The sequence below is a fragment of the Lycium ferocissimum genome, chromosome 9 (assembly GCF_029784015.1).
Source record: "Lycium ferocissimum isolate CSIRO_LF1 chromosome 9, AGI_CSIRO_Lferr_CH_V1, whole genome shotgun sequence".
Classification (NCBI taxonomy): Eukaryota; Viridiplantae; Streptophyta; class Magnoliopsida; order Solanales; family Solanaceae; genus Lycium; species Lycium ferocissimum.
The window spans coordinates 56,021,049-56,043,868 of record NC_081350.1 but is presented as its reverse complement, the minus strand read 5'-3'; the positions used below and the strand labels follow the sequence as shown (position 1 = coordinate 56,043,868).

At 37.8% G+C, this 22,820-nt stretch overlaps 1 protein-coding gene across 5 annotated transcripts in view; it reads right to left on the bottom strand.

The window, feature by feature from the left end:
- Window positions 1–22,586, bottom strand: part of LOC132031336 (uncharacterized) — a 58,179-nt gene extending 35,593 nt beyond the window's left edge. For 2 of the 5 annotated variants that reach the window (XR_009408238.1, XR_009408241.1), the window contains exon 1: window positions 19,423–20,478. Coding sequence is in view for 1 of the 5 variants with exons in the window: in XM_059421256.1 (XP_059277239.1) it covers window positions 9,648–10,079 (432 nt within the window). In the remaining 4 variants the exon portion in view is untranslated. Of the gene's footprint in view, window positions 1–9,463; window positions 11,067–19,422; window positions 20,479–21,821 lie in introns of those variants that run through there. The other 3 variants (XR_009408239.1, XR_009408240.1, XM_059421256.1) reach the window with 3 other exon arrangements.
- Window positions 22,587–22,820: the final 234 nt, after the last annotated feature.

Here is a 22,820-nt window from a genome sequence, read left to right as displayed (position 1 = left end):
GTTTATGACTTTTTGTTACTACATGGTATCTTGTTATTGATATATATACTTGTTGGATTGTTTTGGTTGTTATTGTTGATATATGGAGTTGGGTGAGATGAGAAGAATGGGGGAGATATTGCCTATTTTGTTTTAGGATAAGTTAAATTTTCATTATACAATTAAGAGAATATACAATTAAGAGAATCGTTTGTATGGTTAACGATAGTATCATTATTGTTATCATATAGGTCAAGGAAAAGATACGAGTTGAGTTCTTGAGTCGTTGAGATAAGACCATATATGTTAAGGCTATCCCTTCTTTCTTTTGGCATGACCTATATGAGATGAAACAAAACGTAATTGAACGTTACTCGATAACAACTCTACTCTTAGAGCATTAGAGTGGCCTATCCTTTGTCATTCATATAGTTGAGCTTTAAAGTATGTTGTTCCTTGAGTTCCTACGTCCCGAAGGGACATAGATAAAGTTATCATCTTTCAGATACACTTTCATGATTGGTCCTAATGTCCCAAAGGGGTCACCTGTTAATAATAATGATTCTCATAATGTAGGAGTTCAGCTTGAAAGTTCCTCCGAGGGGAGTTCCAGGACTTATTAGTTCTGTCATGCATTGCATACATCATATATCATGATTTTATGGGAAAGGGGAAGGGCTACGGTGTTATATACGCAAACCACTTGATCAGCTGGTATACGATGATTATGATGCCCGAAGGGGCCAATATGATATGATGCCCGAGGGGGCAGTGAATGGGTGAAGGTATATATGCATATATGATTTACATGTTTTCAAGAGATTATCATGCATACTCATGGCTCTTAGTGACAGGTTACAGTTCAGGTTGATTCTCGTATCCCTTCTAATTCATATAGTATTTATTATGTCTTCTTGCTATCTTACACATTCAATGCATTTTTCATACTGACATCACTTTGCCTAGGGGTGCTGCGTTCATGCCATGCAGGTTCGGATAGACAAGTTGGCGGTCCATATTCTTAAGGCTCCAGTTCAGTGGTACGTTGGTGCACTCCATTATCTATGAGATTCAGTCTAGTATTTTGGTACGATATTTTGCATATATTCATGGTTACGGCAGGCCCCTGTCCCGTCCTTTATACAGTTGTATTCCATTAGAGGTCTGTAGACATGTCGGTTATGGTGGGACGTTATGTGGCCTTGTCGGCCTCTATTTTTGATGTACAGTTATCTATGGTAGCCTTGTCGGCTTACACAGTCATTCATATATATATATATATATATAAGACAGTCTCAGTCATAGTAGAGCAGTGATCGCAAAAAATCACCTTGACTGTGTCTTTTTGTATATCGTACTGAGGGGTTCTATTTGGATTTTTTTCTCTGAGAGCTGGAGAAATATAATAGTTTGGTCTCAATACTCCTCTAGCATAGTCTAATGCCTCAGTGAAATCATTAAAGCCTTTAAAAAGAGGTCTTTTTATAGGTCTTTCTAGATTTTATATATCCTAGTAACTTATATTCTAATCTTGATATTATATCTATTAATTCTTGTAGTCTTAACTGATTTTCTTTGGTAATACTTAATTTAATATATTCTGGGTATAGGTTATTTAATTCTTGTTTGATTTTTAAATAATGATCTTGCATCTATTAACCTAAAGGCATAAAGTTTACTTGTTGTTCTATTGTCTAATATAGTCTTCGCTCTAAATATAGCGTCGTTTGTAAAATGAACTTCCCAAAGGAGATTATTTCGAAAACTTAATACTGCTGTATTATGATTTCATTCTTCTCTATAAATTGTGCCTAAATAGTTAATGTGTTCGGTAAGGAACTTTCTTGAGCTTCTAAGGTTTTCTAATCTTTTTCTAGTAATATAGATCATGCGATGGTGAAAACTTATATGTTTAGCAAAAGGGTGTTGTCTCATTAACTCTTGTCTAACAGTAGGTACAGGTGCTTGCTTTCTTCTTCTAGCAGAAAAAGATATTCTCATATAATTTTAGATAAGTCTTAGGTTCCAAAAATCGTCTCGCTCTGATACCAATATTATAGGGGGTAGTGAATTTTTCAATAAGTTCTTTCAATAAGAAAAGTTCAAAGGACAAAGCAGGAAATTAATGTTGTTTTTAAATATTTTTTTACCAATCCTACTCGGTACTTCCGCACTCCTATATTTCTTCTTATCATGTAGTTATAATTAATTTTCTGTCTATCTCCCAAATTTTTAATTTTTTTTTTTTTTTTTTTTTTGAACAAGAAATGAACTGTAACTTTTTTTTTTAAATCTTAATCTGGACTTTGTCCAGTCACGAAATTTGTTATACTGTTCATCTCTTTCTCTTAACCTTTGTTCTCTTTCTCTTAACCTTTGTTCTTATTTATATATAGAGAGAGAGTTTCAGTTCATTACGCTTATTATGCACATGAGATAGCAGGATATTGTCAGAAGTTATATACGACCCATCTATATTTCATGTTTGTGTCTCGGATGTGTGTCTAGGGGTGTTCGATAGGTAGAGCTCGGGCACTTGTCATGGCCCATTGGTTTGGGCCCTAATAGGACACACCCGGGATTTCTCCCGAGTAGAGTCACTACTATTCTAGTCATAATAAAATGAGTTTAGTTCTTACGGGTTTTATCATACATATATATAGAAAAATATGGAATATATATCTGATTTTTGTATGCATATATATAAAGAAAGCACAAATATTTATTTAAGTCCAATTTTATCGTTGAAGCTCATGTAATCAGTCCATATTCTAAGTCCAAAGCCGTTTTGACCTCAAACCAGCCCAACTGAACATCCTTTTTCCTTTTTGTCCACAAGTTTTTGGTCCTTTGGCCTGTAACGACCCGTTCCGTCATTATGGTAAATTTCGAAATACTCGTGATGCCGCCTCCTGGAGTCATGCTTGAACCTTCTTATAATGACCCAACGGGTCGTTACAGTGGTTTTGATCCATGTATCCTTGTTGACCTTTCTCCAAGTTGCGTTAGTATGATATAGGACTTAATAAAGTCATTGGTTTGGTTCCCGCAATGTTCGAGTGTAAATCGAGTCATTCATGGAGAAACTAGTTAAATTGACGAGTTAGAGTTGACCACGGTCAACGCCGTGTTAGGATGACCCCGTGTCAATGTTTTGAAAGTTTCAACATGTTAATATGATGATTTTGAACTTGTCCACAAGTTTTGGTGAGGTTCCAAAGAGTTTCAGATGGGTTTGGGTTTTGTCGCGCTCGTATTCGGTGTTTTCGCCAAAGGTCTGTGGATATAAATGGCTCCACATTAATCATCCGACCTTTTTTTGGGTGAGGTTTGAACCATTAGATCCGTATCGAAATTACGAAGCTGTAGGAAAAAGAATCATTGCATTTAGCCTTCCGATGAGGGAGTTATGCCCGTTTTCGTTCGGGCTAGTGACCGTCGTAGCGGTCTGGTGACCGCAGCAGCAACCAACTGGGCTGTAGGTCCATTTTTAATGTCTTTTTTTTTTTTCAATTTTTTCCATCCTAAACCCAAAAACACTTCCTTAGATGTGAGAGGCTATTTTCCTAGGGCGAGGGTGAAGTTCCTCTTTGAACGTAAGTGCAAACCCTTATGTGATTCATTATCATTCCTTCCTCAAATTCCATGACAAGGTTAAGCTCCATTAATGATGGGTGCAAGATTAGAACCCAAGAATTGATGAAACCTTCAATAATTGAAGGTTTAGGAGATAACAATGAAAAAGCATTCACAAGTACTTGGGGGTAAGATTCTAACCTAGTATTCATTATTTATTTGTCGTTATCATCATCTCATAGTCATCCTACACCCTAATTGTGAAGAACTAATGGATTAAGAACCCCAAGGCTAAAAATAGAAAAAATGAATTTGGATATCTTGTGATGAATAGAATTTCATGAAATTAAGATTAGATGATGGGTATCATAATTATGCGCTAAATTTTTCGCTTTACCCTCATGAACCCGGATTCATATTGTAGGGGTATTTTGGTTATTTTTCTAAAAGTATGGCAATATGGGTATCGTTGGACTCATTTAGACTCGTAGATTACTATTGTCACTATATTGTATTTGAAGTTTCAATAAGATTACAATTTTGCCCTTAGGGCTCGAGTTTGGCTATTTTTGGTTCATTTTTGGGTTTTACGTAAAACTATGGCAATATAGGTATCCTTAGATTCGTATTCTGACATAGAATTCATATTTGATAGATGTTAATCATTTTGAGGTTCTAGAAAGAGGAAGGCAAGGCTAAGGTTTGGTGATTCGAGACTGTTGCTCGGCATTCCAGGTAGGTTATGGCTTACTTTAGTTAGACTTTGATTAGCGAAACGGATGTATTGTGTAGAATTGATAGGAGAAAGCATGACTAGGTCTTCAGACATGGTGTTTTGGTTAGATATTAGCAAGATTGGTATGATTTCTGATTTTGTAGGCTCGTCGCCATTATTTTATGTACTGAGATATGAGGTGTAGTTGTATTCATATTGTGGTGGTTCAGGGTGAATTTTTGCTAGGTTGATTGTTGTTGGGTGGTGGCTTATTTCCCTGTTATATCGTGATTACCTAAGTTGTCGTATTGTACTCAGTTCTCTCTTATTGTGACACATATCATCGGAGAAAGGAAAGAATACTGAGTTTAGACCTGAATTGTGATTTATATATTTATGATAATATGTAGATGAACACTTGATGTATGATTTACTGTTGATGATAATATATAGAAAAGTCGAGCTTCTTAGTGATACAAGACTTAGTTGTGAAGCGTACTTGCTATCTGTGGAGGTAAAGAGGGACATAGACAATTATGTTGGTTGGGACGATTGTATGATTCATTTCATGGCTGAGTTGATCCAAGTCTTGATATGACTTGTGTCTTTGTGACTTTTACCTTCACTGTTACTTTATTGGTTACATTAATTTACCACGTTTACACTTATTTATGCATCCATACACTCATGCATGATGGAAATGGTTTGGAAGGCTTGTGGCATAATGCCTTGTGTTTGACATTGATATTGCTAATTGTTCATAGTTCATACATACTAATGAACTGGAATACGTTGAGACATACATTGTGATGTGAAATTAGTCAAGAAGTTAATATAATCTTCTTGTGATACTATTTGATGCATGGTACTTGATGATTTGAGCATGGATAATAAGAGGGTAGGAAATACCGTTATGTATATATATATGGAAAGGAACATATGTAACCTAGATTATGGCTCGTGGTCCGAGGTTCGTTCCGAAAATAAGGGATATATTAATGTGGCCCGCGTTCGAAGTTCGTTCCGGAGCGGAGGTTTATGCTCGGGTCCGAGAAGTGAATCCGGAACGAGTGGTACATGGACACCATGAGTCCCCTGCAAGTCATGACTACTGAGCTATGACATCAGTAGCATGTGTGTACAGTGTGTATTTGGCCAAGGCATTGCATTGCACATCATTATATTTTGCAGTGCATATCATTACATTTTATTCTGCATTATTATATGGCTCGTTGTTTCTGATATTGGTGTGTTTGCTGAAATGGTTGTTGTGGTATTGATATGATCATTGACTGAGTTAAATTATGGATTAGTGACTCAACCTATGGAAGGAACTTGGGCTAGTGATAATAAGATAGGTGCCCGCACGATCGGTAATTAGGGTCGTGACACTTCTCTTGCTACTTGGGAACTGTGAATTTGATCAGGAAATCATATGAGATGCTCACGAAAGATTAGATCGGGGCCCCTCGGGCCTAGTTTTGCCACTTCAGAGCCATCCTGGGCGCCCCAGCGCTGCCGCGGCAGCGGTTTGGTAACCGCAAAAGCGGCATAGCCGAAAATTCTCAACGACCGCCCCAGCGGTCCCTTTAAAGCAAAAGCGGCACCGTTGAAGCAGTGACGAGACTGCCCCAGTGGTCACGAACAGTGATCCGCCTATTTAAGTGACACTTCAGGATTTGGCTTCATTTTTCAAAACCCTAAAGGGTCTAGACGCCTTTGGAACAATTTTGGAGCCAGAATGATACTTCCTTGGGAAAGATTATCCCCCTAACTTCTTCCATTCATTCATCCTAGCATTGATTCTCATTAAAGGTTCTTGTCTAGAATCACAAAGGGGCATCTCAAACCCCTTAAGTTCCCAAATAGATGAATCCTTTGTCTTCTAGAAATAAACCCTTGGATTATTTTTCCATTATTCATTTCCCAACTTGGTTCCTAATCCTACCTTTATCTCCCCATTGAAGACACAAATAAGTCTCTCCTTTAGATCTTGAAAATGGGTTTCTTGAAATAAACCAAGAATGGCAACTTGACATAGCTAGTGACTTGAAATAGTGTCACGAAGTCATAAAAGAAGGTGATTGATCATCTAGCATTGTGATAGTGAATTTATAGGCAGAATAAATTTCCATATCTACCTTAGCATTTTTGAAGTCCTTGGAAAGGGCTCTAATGGTGAATTCTGCTCTTGGGTCTCATGGTTGTCTCCAAGCTTTTCATATGGATTATACGGTGGTGAATAATTGAAGTGTCATTGGATGTTCGTGGCACCTGCTCGCCCATGAAGTAGGTTACTGCTTTCCTTTCGGTAGACTCCGATTAGTTTTTCGTATTATTGTGTAGAAGAAATAGAGAATGCATGTATAGGAAATTGGAGATATGGGACGGAACCTTATGATGGTATTGTTATGTGTGACTTGTTTTTTCGGGCTAGTGGCTTGTAGACTCCTTAGGTATTGATGTGGCTTGTTGATTATCAGTGGATTAATGTAACTTAGGAGTAACGGACAAAATCTAATTATGCCTATCGATGAAATTATTGTAGTGAAATCTAGACACTAGTTGGGAATGTAAAATGTATCACGGTAACGAAAGATGTCCTAGTCAAATGGCGATGAATAACTCGAGTGTAGGGTGAGATTCTTATCCTAAGCAAATATGCCGATTAGGGAAATAGTAATACCGTATGTTAAAATGATTGACTTGATGTGTGTTGGGGCTAGCCACCCCGTTATACCTGCCTGATTGTTTAATCGTGTTGGCTTGATGCCATGTGTAGTTGGTAGATATCGAGGTCTGTTTGTCGTCCTGATTTAGATAGAATTGACATACCGTTACTGGTATATGTACTCGATACATGTCGGCGTACCCACTGTTGGTACTTGAGTTATAGGTATATGTTGGCGTAACCACTGTCGGTACTTGACCTGATATATATTGGCATGCCCATTGTGGGTATGATGATGCGATACATTGTTAGCGCACCCCGTCGAGGTACTTGTGATATTGGACTTGATTGTTGATGATTGACATATGCATTGCATGCATTTCTCATATTTATCATGCATGGCCGATACCCGAAGATGATCCGGTATCGTTGATTGAGTGAAACTGATATTTGATAAACTCTTTTACTTGAGTGATTATGAAAAGTCCGATGTCCGAAGATCCATTCCGGAATCGTTGATTTATGAAACTGATACTTGATGAACTCTTTTACTTGAGTGATTGTGAGGAGGCCGATGTCCGAGGTTAGATTCCGGAACCGTTGATTTGTAAAATTGATATTTGACAAAATCTTTTGAGTGATTGTGAGGAGGCCGATGTCCGATGGTTATATTTGGGCATCGTTGTTTCATGGCCGATTCCAATGTTATTCCGGAATCGTTGTTAGTGCATGGACTCCGCGGGTCCCCCAGGGTGGTGCCGGTGAGACTCCCCCTGTGAGCAATTAGTCAGGGTCCCGTCTGTCTGTTGGGCAAAGATCCGGGATGGGTTGCAGTTAGACTTGGCGAGTCATGCTAGGTTGTGCTACCGAAACGTCGATATTTCCATCTGAAGTACATGTGTACACCTCATTACATGGCATGGAATCCCATTCATACCATCATTGCATTGCATTGCATTATGACTTGATAGGGATGTTGTGATGATTATATTGTGACAATTCTATTGTGTATTGTGCCAATTCTGTTGTGATGATTAGATCTTAATGATTCTGTTGTGATGATCGTATTGTGATGATTCTATCGTGGTAATTGGATTGAATCGGATATACTCATAATATTCTATTTGGGTTAGATGCTATACATTGACGACGATGAATATTTGGACTCTATGATAGTGAATTATATTGTTGACTTATGCCTGTTAAATTAACCGAACATTAGTAGTAAATTGTTAAGCGAGGTAGGATAAAAAGATGCAGTAACAATGACCTCGCTCCTAAACCAAGAACAAGCGACTTGGGAATTACAAAGATGTTGAGAATCTATATAGGTGTTTGGCCAACTTATAATTCATTGAAGAGTAGTTATGACTTAAGTTATATTGACGTTGTGATCTACTGTTATGGGATATATGATCTGACTTAGTGATTATCATCATTATTCGTGAATTCTTTACCAAAATATACCACTAACCATTGTCGGCCTATGATACTTACTCAGTACGCGTGTTTTGTACTGATATTGCACTTGTTACACCCTTTTTGTGTTGTAGATTATTTCAGGCATTTGTTTGATGTGAAGAGGAACTCACGGTGCCTATCCGGAAGGCCTCCTCCCACTTCATCCGGGATGGAGGATGCGTCCTAGAATGTAATGGTAATCTGAGTCAATAGTCGCTCTTGTACTAGTCTAGAATAGGTCATGGGAAGTCGTATCGAGCCTGTAAATCGGTGTTGTTATAAACCTGTACGCCTTATGTTATTGAATATTTATAAATGGATTTCCACTGTATTTCTTACTTATCAAACGTTTTTAATGAGATGTTGTGTGATTGAACGTTGTATAAATGAGAGGGTTCGCTTACTAAGGTGGGAGAGTAGGTGCCCGCACCAAGTCGAAATTGGGTCATGACAAGTTGATATCAGATCCCAGGTTACCGGTCTACTAGGTACAAGAGCAATGTCTAGTAGAGTCTCGCGGAATGGCACGTATACGTCCGTACCCATTCACGGGAGGCTATAGGGAATCTAGAAAAATAGGGCATCTAGAAAAATATCTCTTCTTTCTTTCAAAATGTGCTACTCCGATCAAATTGGTATCTCGGTGTGCCCAATTGGTATCTATGCGCGAAAAGCAAGTTGTAATTGAAATTTGGTCTAATATGTGTGGAGCGTGGTCGAGTTAAGATCTTAGTCGCGAATCGATCCAAGTTAGTATAATATAGCAGCTAAGGTGACTCCTTCCATTTTTCCCCTCTACCGCTTCTGCGGCCCAAGTACCGCCGAAGCGGGACTGCTGTTGCGGTCTAAGAGACCGCCGAAGCGGTACTACCAGAATCAGAGACCTGAACCTTCCCCTGTTCCCAGTTTGATTTCCTCTGTTTCAGTCAATTAACAGACCAGATAAACAGCAGCAGCAATTCAAAAGTAGCAGTTATGTCGCAACAAGCTCGACAAGGGAAAAAATCATTCAAGTCACTACTACGAAAACGATTACTATTACCAAAAGAAAGGAACTAAGCATTCAACATCACAAAACAATTATCCAAACATGAGCCATGAACCAGGCTGACCGAAGACCAAACACAACATCATCCAAATAGGAGGAACAAAACAAACCAAAGGAAAAGAAAGATTGTCTAAAACTGCAGAACCCGACATGGGCAACCATAACATCACCAAAAGGAAAAGGGGGGAAAGGGGTCTCTAATCATCCATCTTGCTCATGGCGTCATCATCGTCAGAGCTACTAACTGTCTCCACCCACCCAGCCGCACCACCAGCCTCATGGTGCATCTCTAGGAAGGAATACCTGTCCAAGTCGTCCTCGTCGCCCATGGGAACCAACACGCCAGGGCGCATGGTGTCCCATATGGCCTTGGTCCCACTCCAGTTATAAACGAACACTTTGACCTGGGATCTGTTCCATGCAACCTCAGCATCAAACTCCTCCCGCAGTTTTCTGTGATCTATGGCCAAGGTGGAATAGATTGTCAGCATGGAGGCAAAAGACTCTCCCATAGTCTCCTGGGTGTTGAAATAACCCTTCATCTCATCCTTGGTGACAAAGGCGGCAGCATCACCTGATAAACTGGAACCACTAGCTGGCATGGACATCGCCCGAAACATGGCCTCCATCTTATCAAAGCGCGTATCGATGCGCTTAAAAGGACCCTGAAGGCAAGAGGCCCGACCTCGGTCTCCTGACCGCCCTCATCACCGATCTCGTCATCAGCCTCAGCCCCGCTGCCTCCCTCCCGGGCATCACTAACCTTCTTCCTCTTTCTACTATCCCAGCTAACAACGGTAGTACCCCAACCTTTCACCAGAAGCGGGTGAAAGAGGTTATCACTAGGGGCCCACTCGTCCGTCGCCTTCTCTCTGGGCACCTTAAATCTCTTGTATAGTGAGGTGATCAAGAATGGGAACATCAGACTCGCACATCCTTTCTCGAGAAGCCCTTCCACTCCGCGACCACCTGAAAACCTACATTAACTGGTATGTCCGCAAGGATACAAGTAACAACCAAAGCACGAGGGTAAGTCACATCCCGGACATTCTTTGACTGTCGCACCCTACGGGAGATAATGTTCAACCACCTCTTTGCCTCCGTAATAAAACAGTCACTAGAAATCGCAATTTTACCGTCGGCCCAAATGGCATACCTCATCTCACTCTCATGAACCAATACCGAAGACAACCACCACGAGTCCTGCTCCGCGGCCTTAGCGGCAAGGGGCTCCTCTGGATGATTGTCAAGTTGTACACCCTATTGATGGCCATGGGTCTCACCTTCACTCTAGTACCCCCCGATAACGATCTCTGGGAAAGGAGAATCCCAGTCCACCATAGGCAACATAGCGTAAAACTCCCTCACCCAACTTACATTGCAAAAATCGGGATCCTCAACCAGACGGTTCTGCTTCATTCGATCTAACCAAGCGAGAAAATCCGAAGACCGTTTGTCCCCATTGGTTATATTGAAGCCCCGCTCTAATAATACGGACATGGGCAACTACTGTAAGTACAACTGGTAGCTCTCGGGTGTTGGAAATTTCTCATAAGCGGGAACCTCCTCCTCGCCTTGAACTTGTTGAATTTCTTTCGAATTTTGCGCCATTTTACCTGCAAGGGATTTAGGAAGGTGTTAGATTCACATCTTAGCAATTTTGTATCAGTCTAGAAGGGAACAACTTGAAAAACCGAACGAAATTCCCCCCCCCCCCCCCCCTCCCCCCGAGAGAGTCAAAGAATCTCGCTTCTTGTAGAAACCGCAGTATCGTCGTTACTTGCCTTCGTTACGATAAGTAGACCGCTATAGTGACAATGTGCAAATTTCCCCTTGACCGCTAAAGTGGTAGGGCGACCACTACAGCGGTACCGCTGAAGCTGTATCGTCGTCCCCAACAGACCCATCGAGAAATTTCAGTCCACGACCCCAAATGACAACCCAAACATCATTTTCCAGCACGGATATAACCAAAAACCAGTGTGCACGAAGTCAAAGTCCATTAAGGGACTGTTCTAACAACAAACCAACATAGATTTCGAGAATATCCGAACAAGTTCTTGAGTAAATTTTCTTTACTATGTTTGAGTTTTTAGGTCCAAATCTGTTCACCAACTATGCAACATTCGATGTTTAGACGACCCTAACACTAAATTAGTTATAAAATTCAGCCTATCAACACCCCATGAACCCATCAACCAAAAACCCCAACTTAGGCGGTTAACAAACCCATTAATCAAGCATAAGGACCCAAAAATTGTGTTTCATTACTCTATTACAAGTAGAGAGGAGAAAATTCTTACCTCGAGAGTTAGGAAATTCGGGTGTGGTTGGTGATGGTGGTGGAAGATCATGAAAGCCTTCTTCTTCCTTCATCTTAGAGAGAAATTTGTTATAGTTTAAGGCTAGAATTGAGTGTGGGTTGAAGTGGGAGCGGGTTAAGGGTATTTTATGGGGTTGAAAAGGGAGGTTGAGAGTTTGTAATCAGTTGGGAGTGGGAGAAGAGTCGGGGGTAAGGGGAAGTGGTTATGGAATGGGAAGAGGTGGAGAAGGGGAAAGGATTTATATTTCTGAATCCCCGTCAGCCGCTCCAGCGGCAAATCGGCCGCTTCGGCGGTACTGCTGAAGCGCCGGACAAACCGCAGAGGCAGTAAACAGTAGTTAAATCCACCAGTCTACTGATTGTAACTGCGATTAAGTCTTACCCATGTGTTCCCGGTGGGCCTATGTGTAAAAAATTATTTAAAACTTACCTTAGTCATTACCCTTGACGAGCCCTTGCTGTTCGGAGACGAACGGTTGTTTAATTGGTATCTGATGTAACGATCCGTTCCATTGTTACGATGAATTTCAAATAGTCGTGACGCCGGCTCTTGGAGACATGCTTGAACCTTCTCTTGCAACTTGGGAACTGTGAATTTGATCAGGAAATAATATGAGATACGCGCGAGGGGCCCAGTTTTTCGCTTCAGCGCCATGCTAGCCGCCCCAGCGCTACCACAGCAGCGGTTTCGTAACCGCAAAAGCGACATAGCCGAATATTCTCAACGGCCGCCCCAGTGGTCCCTTTGATGCTGAAGCAGTGATGAGACCGCCCCAGCAGTCACGAATAGTGAATCTACCTATTTAAGTGATATTTTGAGAGTTGGTTTCATTTTTCAAAATCCTAAAAAGTCCAGCCGCCTTTGGAGCAATTTTGGAGACAAAAATGATACTTCCTTAGGGAGGATTATCCCCCTAACTTCTTCCATTCATTCATCCTAGCATTGATTCTCATTAAAGGTTCTTGTCTAGAGTCATAAAGGGGTATCTCAAATTCCCTTAAGTTCCCAAAAAGAAGAATCCTTTGTCTTCTAGAAATAAACCCTTGGATTATTTTTCCCTTATTCATTTCCCAACTTGGTTCCTAATCTTACCTTTATCTCCTATCAAGACACAAATAAGTCTCTCCTTTAGATCTTGAAAATGGGTTTCTTGAAATAAACCAGGAATGGCAACTTGACATAGCTAGTAACTTGAAATAGTATCACGAAGTCATAAAAGAAGGTGATTGATCATCTAGCATTATGATAGTGAATTTATAGGTAGAATAAATTTTCATATCTACCTTAGCAATTTCGAAGTACTTGGAAAAAGCTCTAATAGTGAATTCTACTCTTGGGTCTCATGGTTGTCTCCAAGATTTTCGTATGGATTACGCGGTGGTGATTAATTGAAGCGTCATTGGATGTTCATGGCACCCGCTCGGCCATGAAGTAGGTTACGGCTTTCTTTTCGGTAGACTACGGTTAGTTTTTCGTATTGTTGTGCAGAAGAAACGGAGAATGCATGTATAGGAAATTGAAGATATGGCACAGAACCTTAGGTTGGTATTGTTATGTGTGACTTCTTTGTTCGGGCTAGTGGCCTGTAGACTCCTTAGGTATTGATGTGGCTTGTTGATTATCGGTGGATTAATGTAACTTGGGAGTAACGGACGAAATCTAATTATGCCTATCGATGAAATTATTGTAGTGAAATCTAGACGCTAGTTGGGAATGTAAAATGTATCACGGTAACGAAAGATGTCCTAGTCAAATGGCGATGAATGACTCGAGTGTAGGATGAGATTCTTATCCTAAGCAAATATGCCGATTAGGGAAATAGTAATACCGTATGTTAAAATGATTGACTTGATGTGTGTTGGGGCTAGCCACCCCGTTATACGTGCCTGATTGTTTAATTGTGTTAGCTTGATGCCATGTGTAGTTGGTAGATATCGAGGTCTGTTTGTCGTCCTGATTTTGATAGAATTGACATACCGTTCTTTGGTATTTGTGCTCGATATATGTCGGCGTACCCATTGTTGGTACTTGAGTTATAGGTATATGTTGGCGTACCCACTATCGGTACTTAACCTGATATATATTGGCATACCCACTGTTGGTATGGTGATGCGATATGTTATTGGCGCACCCCGTCGAGGTACTTCTGATATTGGACTTGATTGTTAATGATTGACAGATGCATTGCATGCATTTCTCATATTTATCATGCCTGGCCAATACAGGGTGATGATTCGGTATCGCTGATTGAGTGAAACTGGTATTTGATAAATTCATCTACTTAAGTGATTATGAAAAGGCCGATGTTCGAAGATGCATTCCAGAATCATTGATTTATCAAAACTGATACTTGATGAACTCTTTTACTTGAGTGATTGTGATGAGACTGATGTCCGAGGTTCAATTCCGGAATCGTTGATTTGTGAAATTGATATTTGACAAACTCTTTTGAGTGATTGTGAGGAGGCTAATGTCCGATGGTTATATTCGGGCATCGTTGTTGCATGGCCAATTCCGATGTTATCCCGAAATCATTGTTAGTGCATGAATTACAAAGATGTTGAGAATCAGTATAGGTGTTTGGCCAACTTATAATTCATTGAAGAGTAGTTGTGACTTAAGTTATATTGACGTTGTGATCTACTGTTTTGGGATATGTGATCTGATTTAGTGATTATCATCATTATTCGTGAATTCTTTACCGATATGTACCACTAACCATTGTCGGCCTATGATACTTACTCAGTACGCATGTTTTGTACTGATATTGCACTTGTTACACCCTTTTTGTAGTGTAGATTGTTTCAGGTATTTGTTTATGTGAAGAGGAACTCACGATGCCTATCCGGAAGGCCTTCTCCCATTTCATCCGGGACGGAGGATGCGTCGTAGAATGTAATGGTAATCTAAGTCAATAGTCACTCTTGTACTAGTCTAAACTAGGTCATGGGAAATCGTATCAAGTCTGTAAATAGGTGTTGTTGTAAACCTGTACACCTTATGTTATTGAATATTTATAAATGGATTTCTGCTGTATTTCTTACTTATAAAACGTTTTTAATGAGATGTTGTGTGATTGAACGTTGTATACATGATAGGGTTCGCCTACTAAGGTAGGAAGGTAGGTGCCCGCACGAACCCGAAATTGGGTCGTGACATGACCCGTCAGCTCTAAAAAAAATTCTGAAAGTTTTCAAGTCCATAATCACAGTCCTTGTCATATAAAAAATCTCCAAATTAGGCGCCTCTTTGTTCTCAAAGTTTTATCCAAGTTTTAACCACAAACTATTACACTTGAGATCATTTTTCTTTTTTTAACTCAACTCTGGTGGGAAATCCAATAAGCAGTTCGAAAAATGTTAATAATGGGCTTAGGGCCCAAAACCTGTTAAGTCATCAGATTTCGCTAAGGGAAGAGGGCCAAAAAGTTGCAACTTAGCTTATTTAACGATCATTTAGCCTTGTTGCCATGTAAAACCAATTTTAAATCTCGGTCAAAATTAAATTAAGTATCAAACTTATGCAGATTTATGACCAACCGAGTTTGCAAAATGTTTTTAGGGTGACTTCCTAGAATACTATGCGTTTCCTATATTCTAAACATGCATAAGGGTTCTAATATTTCACGCGTTTTTACATATTACATATACATACATATAAATGAATATAAATGAGGCGGCTAGGCTGGTGGGCCTACTTAAGCTCACCAGTTGGCTATTTTCACCCATGGTTGGGCCTTCAATAATATTAGCTTCCCTTTCAATTTTTATCTCACAGACTCGATCAAGGAGTTATATTGGACCTCGGGCCCAACAGGTTTTCATATGCAGAAGGATGGCTGATGTGGCGTGATTTTACGCCACAAGATGCTTTTCGGCTATAAGTTTTACTTGTTTTTAAGCAAGTCTGTTATTTTACGTGTTTTTATTGAATTTCAGGTATTAAGTGTTTTGATGGCAAATGTTGGAGAATTAGGTGAAAATGCATAAATAAGTGGAGAAAATAACATATCACTGAAGAGGCAATTTGACGGAGCAATTAGATTGACCGCAGAACTTTTTGCGAAACGTCAAATTGACCGTATAATGGTCACAGTAAGCAGTGCATCGAAGATCCACCCTGCAGAACAATTACACGAACCGCATAATGTTTGACGGTCCGTCAAAGTGTATCGTAGAAAAACAAGAGATCGTTTCGACGGTGAAGCAAGACAATTTAACGGTCCGCATAACGAATTTACGGACTGTAGAATGGACCCGACGAGCAATTTTGTCTTTTCACTTCTCACAACTTAGGGTCCTATAAATACCTGATATAGGTTTCTTGTACATAACACATCAGATTTCAATTTTTATTCTTCTTAGTACTAAATACTCATAGTTTTTGAAGTCTTTTGGATTACAAACAATTGGAATTAATTTCTCCTCAATACCAAGCAATCAATTCGTAAGCATTATAATCTCAATTATTTCTAATTGTTCTTCTTCTTCTATGAGTAACTAAATTTCCTTACTAGGGTTGTGAACCCAATGATGGGTGTTTTGTGATTGGATTTGTAATTGTTATATGCATAATGGATTGTTAGGTTTTATTTATTCTTAATTCTTTATTCATAGTTAATGGTTGCAAACATTGATTAAAGACATAACCCTTGATTTATTTGGGAAAATAATTAGGGTTGGTAAGAATAAATAACAAGAACTCAAAGCTTTAAACTTTGTTTAATAAATTCACTTAGGAATAAGAAGAATTTACTTGGCATAGTTAACCGTTCTTCATATCACTTTCTTATATTTGGGAAAATCATAGAAAGAAATAGTCTTTATTTACTGGGAAATAGTAGAGATTCGCATAGAGGTTAAGTGCATTCATATAGCAATCTATTAGAAGTATCTCGAGATCAATACCCATGATCATATGCCCTATCTAAAGGGGGACACAACCTTGGTTTCTTTTATCCTAGATTACATTCCTAAGAAATTAGTTATCCATTAGTCCTATACAATCAAACCTTTACAAAAATCATCGGATTAAGACATTAGATCTAAATTAAGCATTCTACAAATTTAGTAACCTTTTCACACCATATTCCCTGTGGGATTCGACCCCAACCTAATTGAGTTACTATACTTGACATCATCCGCTTTACGCTAATTAAAGGTGTAATTTAAGCGTATCAATGGCCCAAATGGCTCGTAGAGGTGTCACATGCAGCGTAAAAAAGGTAATAGGATTAGACAAATGTTTTGGGGCTTCAATTACTCATTTTTCTACAAGGCATGCTATAATGACAAACATACTTATGCAAAGTTCACATTTTTAAAGAAAACAACCCAAACATGATCACATACTCAAGGAAAATCCAATGAAAACTAACAGATACAAACCAGAACAAACTTTGGCCCAAGACTGTGGCCCAAACAGAATAACATGATAGCAGAGGAAGCCGAGGCCCAACAATAAAACATAGGAGAAGAGGCCTAAAACTAAACAAAACACTAACACCAAAACCAATATGTTTTGTGGGTTTACATGGGTGATTTACCCATGATATACTGAATATACCAAGTTTTGTACACCTACAAGTATAGAAAACTGGATATACTTTGTATGTCTGAGTATATCCCCTTGTACATCATGAAGCAAATCAATCATTTTAAGGCAAAAAACATGAGGAAAGCATATCAAGGCCCTCAACGTTTTGAAATTTCATTTTATGACAAAAGGCAAGCAGAATAAAAGAATGTGAGACAATATACAAAGAAAAACCAAATCATGTGCACAGTATGCACAATTCAGGATTAGCAGAGTTAAAGTTCATTATTAGAAGGCAAAGTGTTATCTATCAATTCAGGTTTTTTTTTTTAAAGGGTAACTCAGAATGCAAGTATACATATATTCCTACTTATTCTTAATAGTTAGAGGGTCAAATTAGCTAGAAACTCCAAACTTTATTCTCCTTTTCCTATGTTAAAACCAAAACCAAACCGAAAATTTAACCAAACCGAATAAAAAAACCGACATTTGGTTTGGTTTGGTTTGGTTTTAAATTTGAAAACCTAGAATGGTTATGGTAAAAATAACCGAATAAATAACCGAACCAAACCGATAATTATATACATAAAATTTATAATTATTTATATGTATAATAAACTCATAAATAATTTATTCTCCTTTTAATTATTAATTTAATTTTTCTTATTTTTGGTCCTGTCTTGAGTCACAACTCCAACAATCATTCATATAGATAAGATAGGGTAAAAGTGTCTACTATCTCTTTTCATTTTAGTCTTTCCAATACTTGAATTGAAAAAGCAAATGTACCAAACTTCAAATTATGTTTAACCAATAACCGATTCATATTCAACCCAACCCCTAGTCCTGGTGAGTCACACTCACAATCATTCATATACCAAGTGTCAAGTGAAGTCTTTCCAATACTTGAAAGCATGTACCAAACTTCAAATTGTATAAGCTCCATGAATATTTTAACACATGAAGGCACATGGATGCATCATGGATCGTGCATAGTGTCTTATCATATGAACATGCATTTTGACATTCTCATTCTAATATTACTTCAATATTGAACAAAACATAGCTTTAATATAGCAACACCACCATTTTTGCAAGTTCAAACAAGTATTACATAGGAATTTACACTCATCTAATTCATACAATGCTCCTAAATGATATTAGGGAGGGTAAAACAAGTTTAAATTTGACAGAGAGTGTTCAAATAGCAGGTAATTATCACCCTTTTATCAAACATGAACCTTAACATCTTTACAAGATTCAACCAGGACACTGTACATATGCAAAGGTACTGAATCTGAATTTAAAGCACTTTTTAACCTTAATAAGCATATCCTCTAGTTTATAGGATCATACAGACTATATTTGTGGCAAAATCATTTACAAACACTTCATGGCTTGGATTTGAACATTGTAAGAAGCACACAAATGATCTATTCAACCCACTCCCATTTTAGTTTAATAAACTATCATTAAACACAGTTCAGGTCTAGAAAAGCTCATGCAAACTTACATGCAAGTTATTACCATGTTTTAACATCAAGGACACATAAGCAGTATTCAAAACACCTTAAGATAACATCATTTTTTTATAGTTAACCATATTAACAGAAGATCAGTCTCAATACACATTTAAATATATACTCAACAACCATCATTTAGAGGTTAAACATGCCAACAAAAATCAATAGGTGCTCTTAAATCATACATAGACCAATTAATCAACTAACAGGCTACTTAGAGAAGCATTTCAGTGATAAATTTGCCTAACTAGCATGCCAAAGACTCCTAACCAAGCTTACTAATAACATTCTTATAACCTCAATCAAATATCACAACCTTGTTACCATATTTTTACCCTAATCATGCTCACAATATCTAAAAAAATGATTCTAACTTAAATAGTATAGACATACTAATTATCTACTAATCACCTTAAATAAAGGTCATAACTTCAACCTTTAATCACGTTTACTACTATAATTAAAACCACAGAATCATCCTAATCATGCTTGCTACTAACACAAAATTAAACACATAGCTTAAATAGCAAAACCAACATAAATAACAAATAATTAAAATGAACAGAAATAACTAAAGAAAGGGAATTTACCTCTTTTTTGTGCAGCCTTTTTGTTGAGAATGGACTTGGAGACCCCTAGCTACTCCACCCAAGCTCAGAACTCAGCCACAAAACAAAGAAGAACAAAGATATAAAAACTTAACTTGACTTAGAAAAATTAAAGGTCTCAAATTGATTGAAACCCTAGGTATTTCGAGTCTTTTTGTGTGCAAGTGATATTTTCAGTTGCTTTCTCTTCAAATGGTAGAAATGGGGTTCTTTATATAGAACCCCTAATTCTCAAAAACCCTAATTTGTGACCGATGTGGGAGTATAGCAATTTTTAAAATAACTTCTCTCCAAACCACATCCTACAGCCAGAAATCAAACATATAAGCAAATTAATGGCCAGATTTGGCTTAAGCATAGTCAATCTGCGAGATTCTTCAAGAACCAATAGGAATCGCGGATTCAAATCACAATACAACAAAAATAATTAAGAGAAAGCAGTCTATGACCGTTGAAAAATGCAGCAAAAGCATAAAAGAGGGGCAACCTCACCTCTTTGGTGATTCAACGGTGGCGTTTGGTAAGAGAGAGGGTAGAACATTAATTGTTCTACCCAAAGCGGATGACCAATCTCTGAAACAAGCAATAGTACACTGTTCTGATGCCATATTTGGCAACAAATGGCGTATGAGAAAGGAAGAGACCGAGAGCAGCTAAGGAAACCCTCTTTTATGCGTAAAGGTTCGTTTGGTTGCTGAAGGAATAAAACGGGGTATTACCCCTTTAAGACTTGGTTTGGGCCGGGTCGTGGTCTTTATTGGATCGGGCTTGGCTAGCTTTAAAGAGATAGGAAAAATGGGCCCTAAATACATATGTATATACATGTGATATACATGTACACTCAAGTATATCCGTGTATATATGTGTATAAGCACGAGGGCCTGACACTTATTTTAATAACTGAACACAATTAAGAAAAGATTAATTAATTTAACCCCTTAATCATAGTCAACTTAAGATTAATTAACCAAATAAACAATTAATAAGCACAGTTAATTATGCAAATAGACTCAAATTGCCAACATAGCTTTAATGGAATTTAATGAAAATCAAACTAATCAAATAATTAAAGGCTAATTTTGCAACGATGACCTAAATTGATTTGAACCAATGAATTTGCCTATTTCAATTAAAGCCAGACTATCAATTGATTATTTCAATCATAGCCACTATTATTCATGCAACAAACAATTTATGGAATTTAACCAAAATCAAACAATTAATTAATTATGATTAATTCTAACAAATTGTACAAATGCATATGAAAAATTTTAAGAGTTGAGGGTAAATGATTAATTCATTCAATTAATCAATTTCTTGAATTAAACGGAGCAAAATGCTTGCTAATTGATTTATGATAATTTCAACAATAAAATAAACAATTGTTTTAAACTATTTCCTTGATTAAATTTAGCAAATATATCATAATTGTTGAAAATTAACTTCCAGATGATTTATAACATTATAGAAATTATTTTATAAAATCATTTTGACTTCTAAAAATACATATTTCGCTCTGTTTAATATTCAAGGACTCTGGGTAATTAAAATAAATTATGGAAAGTCAAAAATTAGGTGTCAACACCTGGTTCACTTAATAAATCAGGTCAAATGTCACTTAATCTCAATGAAAATGGTTTTAGGTCTAGGCAGACTTAGACAGGTTTGTATGCAAATCAACATCAAGATTTATCAACAATGTCATGCAGATAAAACTCAAATCCTTTAAAACGACCATTTTTTAGTTGCCAGCTGCATTTAACCAAAACCAGTCTCATATATGCTCAGAAGCTATTCTATACTATCAGGAAACAAACAATGAAACCATATGCAGACCAACCAAACCAAAAAAATTGACTAAACTAAGTATTTTTAATAATAGTTTTGACCAAACAGCATGCTGAAGTTGACACAATATCCATCAAACCACATACTCACATGCTTAAACAAGCCTCAGATTGACAGCACCACATAGGAAACAGGGACAATAGGTTTTTTTATGCATCTCTAACTCATAAGAATACACAGTTTCAAACACAGCTAATATCTAACATATGCATACTGAATCTGACCCATTAGCATTACTAGGTTAATCAAACATGCGACTAATCCAACATAATTTAAGTAGCGGGATTACAAATCATACATGAGAGACTACTACAACCATACACTAATCATATCTAAACTATATAGCCAGAGTTCAAAACAAACGATATTAATCACAGTACATGATGCTAAGCTAACACACAAACAAACACATATTTACTAAAACTTTAACTAATAATGCTAAATACATAATTGAACTAATCCAAACACACAATTAACAGATGATTCATATCTAGCAAAAAAATTACAAGAAATTAAAAATGGAAAAGGATTACCTGTTTTGAATGCAGCCTAGGTCGAGATTTGAACTTGGAAAAACTTGTTGCCTCCTTAGTCCCTAACACTCAGCCACAAACTCACACAAGAACAGAAAAATATTTTAAAATTTAGACTAACTCAAACTATTACATTCTTAAAAGCGAAAGCTCAAAAACTTAAGTATATTGAGTATGCAAGTGATATTTCAGTTGCCAGATTTCCAATAGTGCAAATTGGGGGTTCTATTTACAGAACCCCAAAATCTCAGAAACCCTAGCTCATTTTCGATGTGGGAGTTTTGTAATTTGAGAATTACATGTCTAAACCACATCCAATGGCTGAGAATCGAGTAATCAAATAAATAAAGGGTCAAATCTTGACCAAATGAACTTGACCGACCGGTTCTTCATGAACCAATTGGAGACGAGAATTTGAATTCAAGTGCAAACAAAAATAATTAAACATTTACAGAGTTTTGACCGTTTGATACACAGAAAAGCAAAAAAAAAAAATAGAGAGATGGGGGTGATTATACCGCGTTTGGGATTGCATTAGGTGAAAAGTGGTGGAAGCATCTAATGCTTCGCTCAAATCGGCCTTGCAAGGACTAGCAAACTCTGTCCTTCTCTGAGTTTTTGCCATTTCAGGCATGGATGACGAAGAGAGAGAAAAAGGAAATCAAGGTGGCGCTAAGGTTTTCCTCAAACCCTTGAGGAATGAGAGGGACATGTTTGGTCCTTTGAAATGAGAATGAAAGGGGTATTACTCCCCTTAAACGTGTTCGTGGGCCAGGCTGCGGTCTTAATGGACCAGGCCAGGCTAATTAAAAGATACAACGGGTAGTCCATTATATATATACATGTGATATACATGTGTATATGTATACACCGGTGTATATCCATGTATATATGTATATAGGGAGGGGTAAATATGCAACACGTAATAGGTAGCCACATTTGAAAAAATTTCAATTAATTGAACATTTCAATTATAACCAGATTATAAATAACAGACCA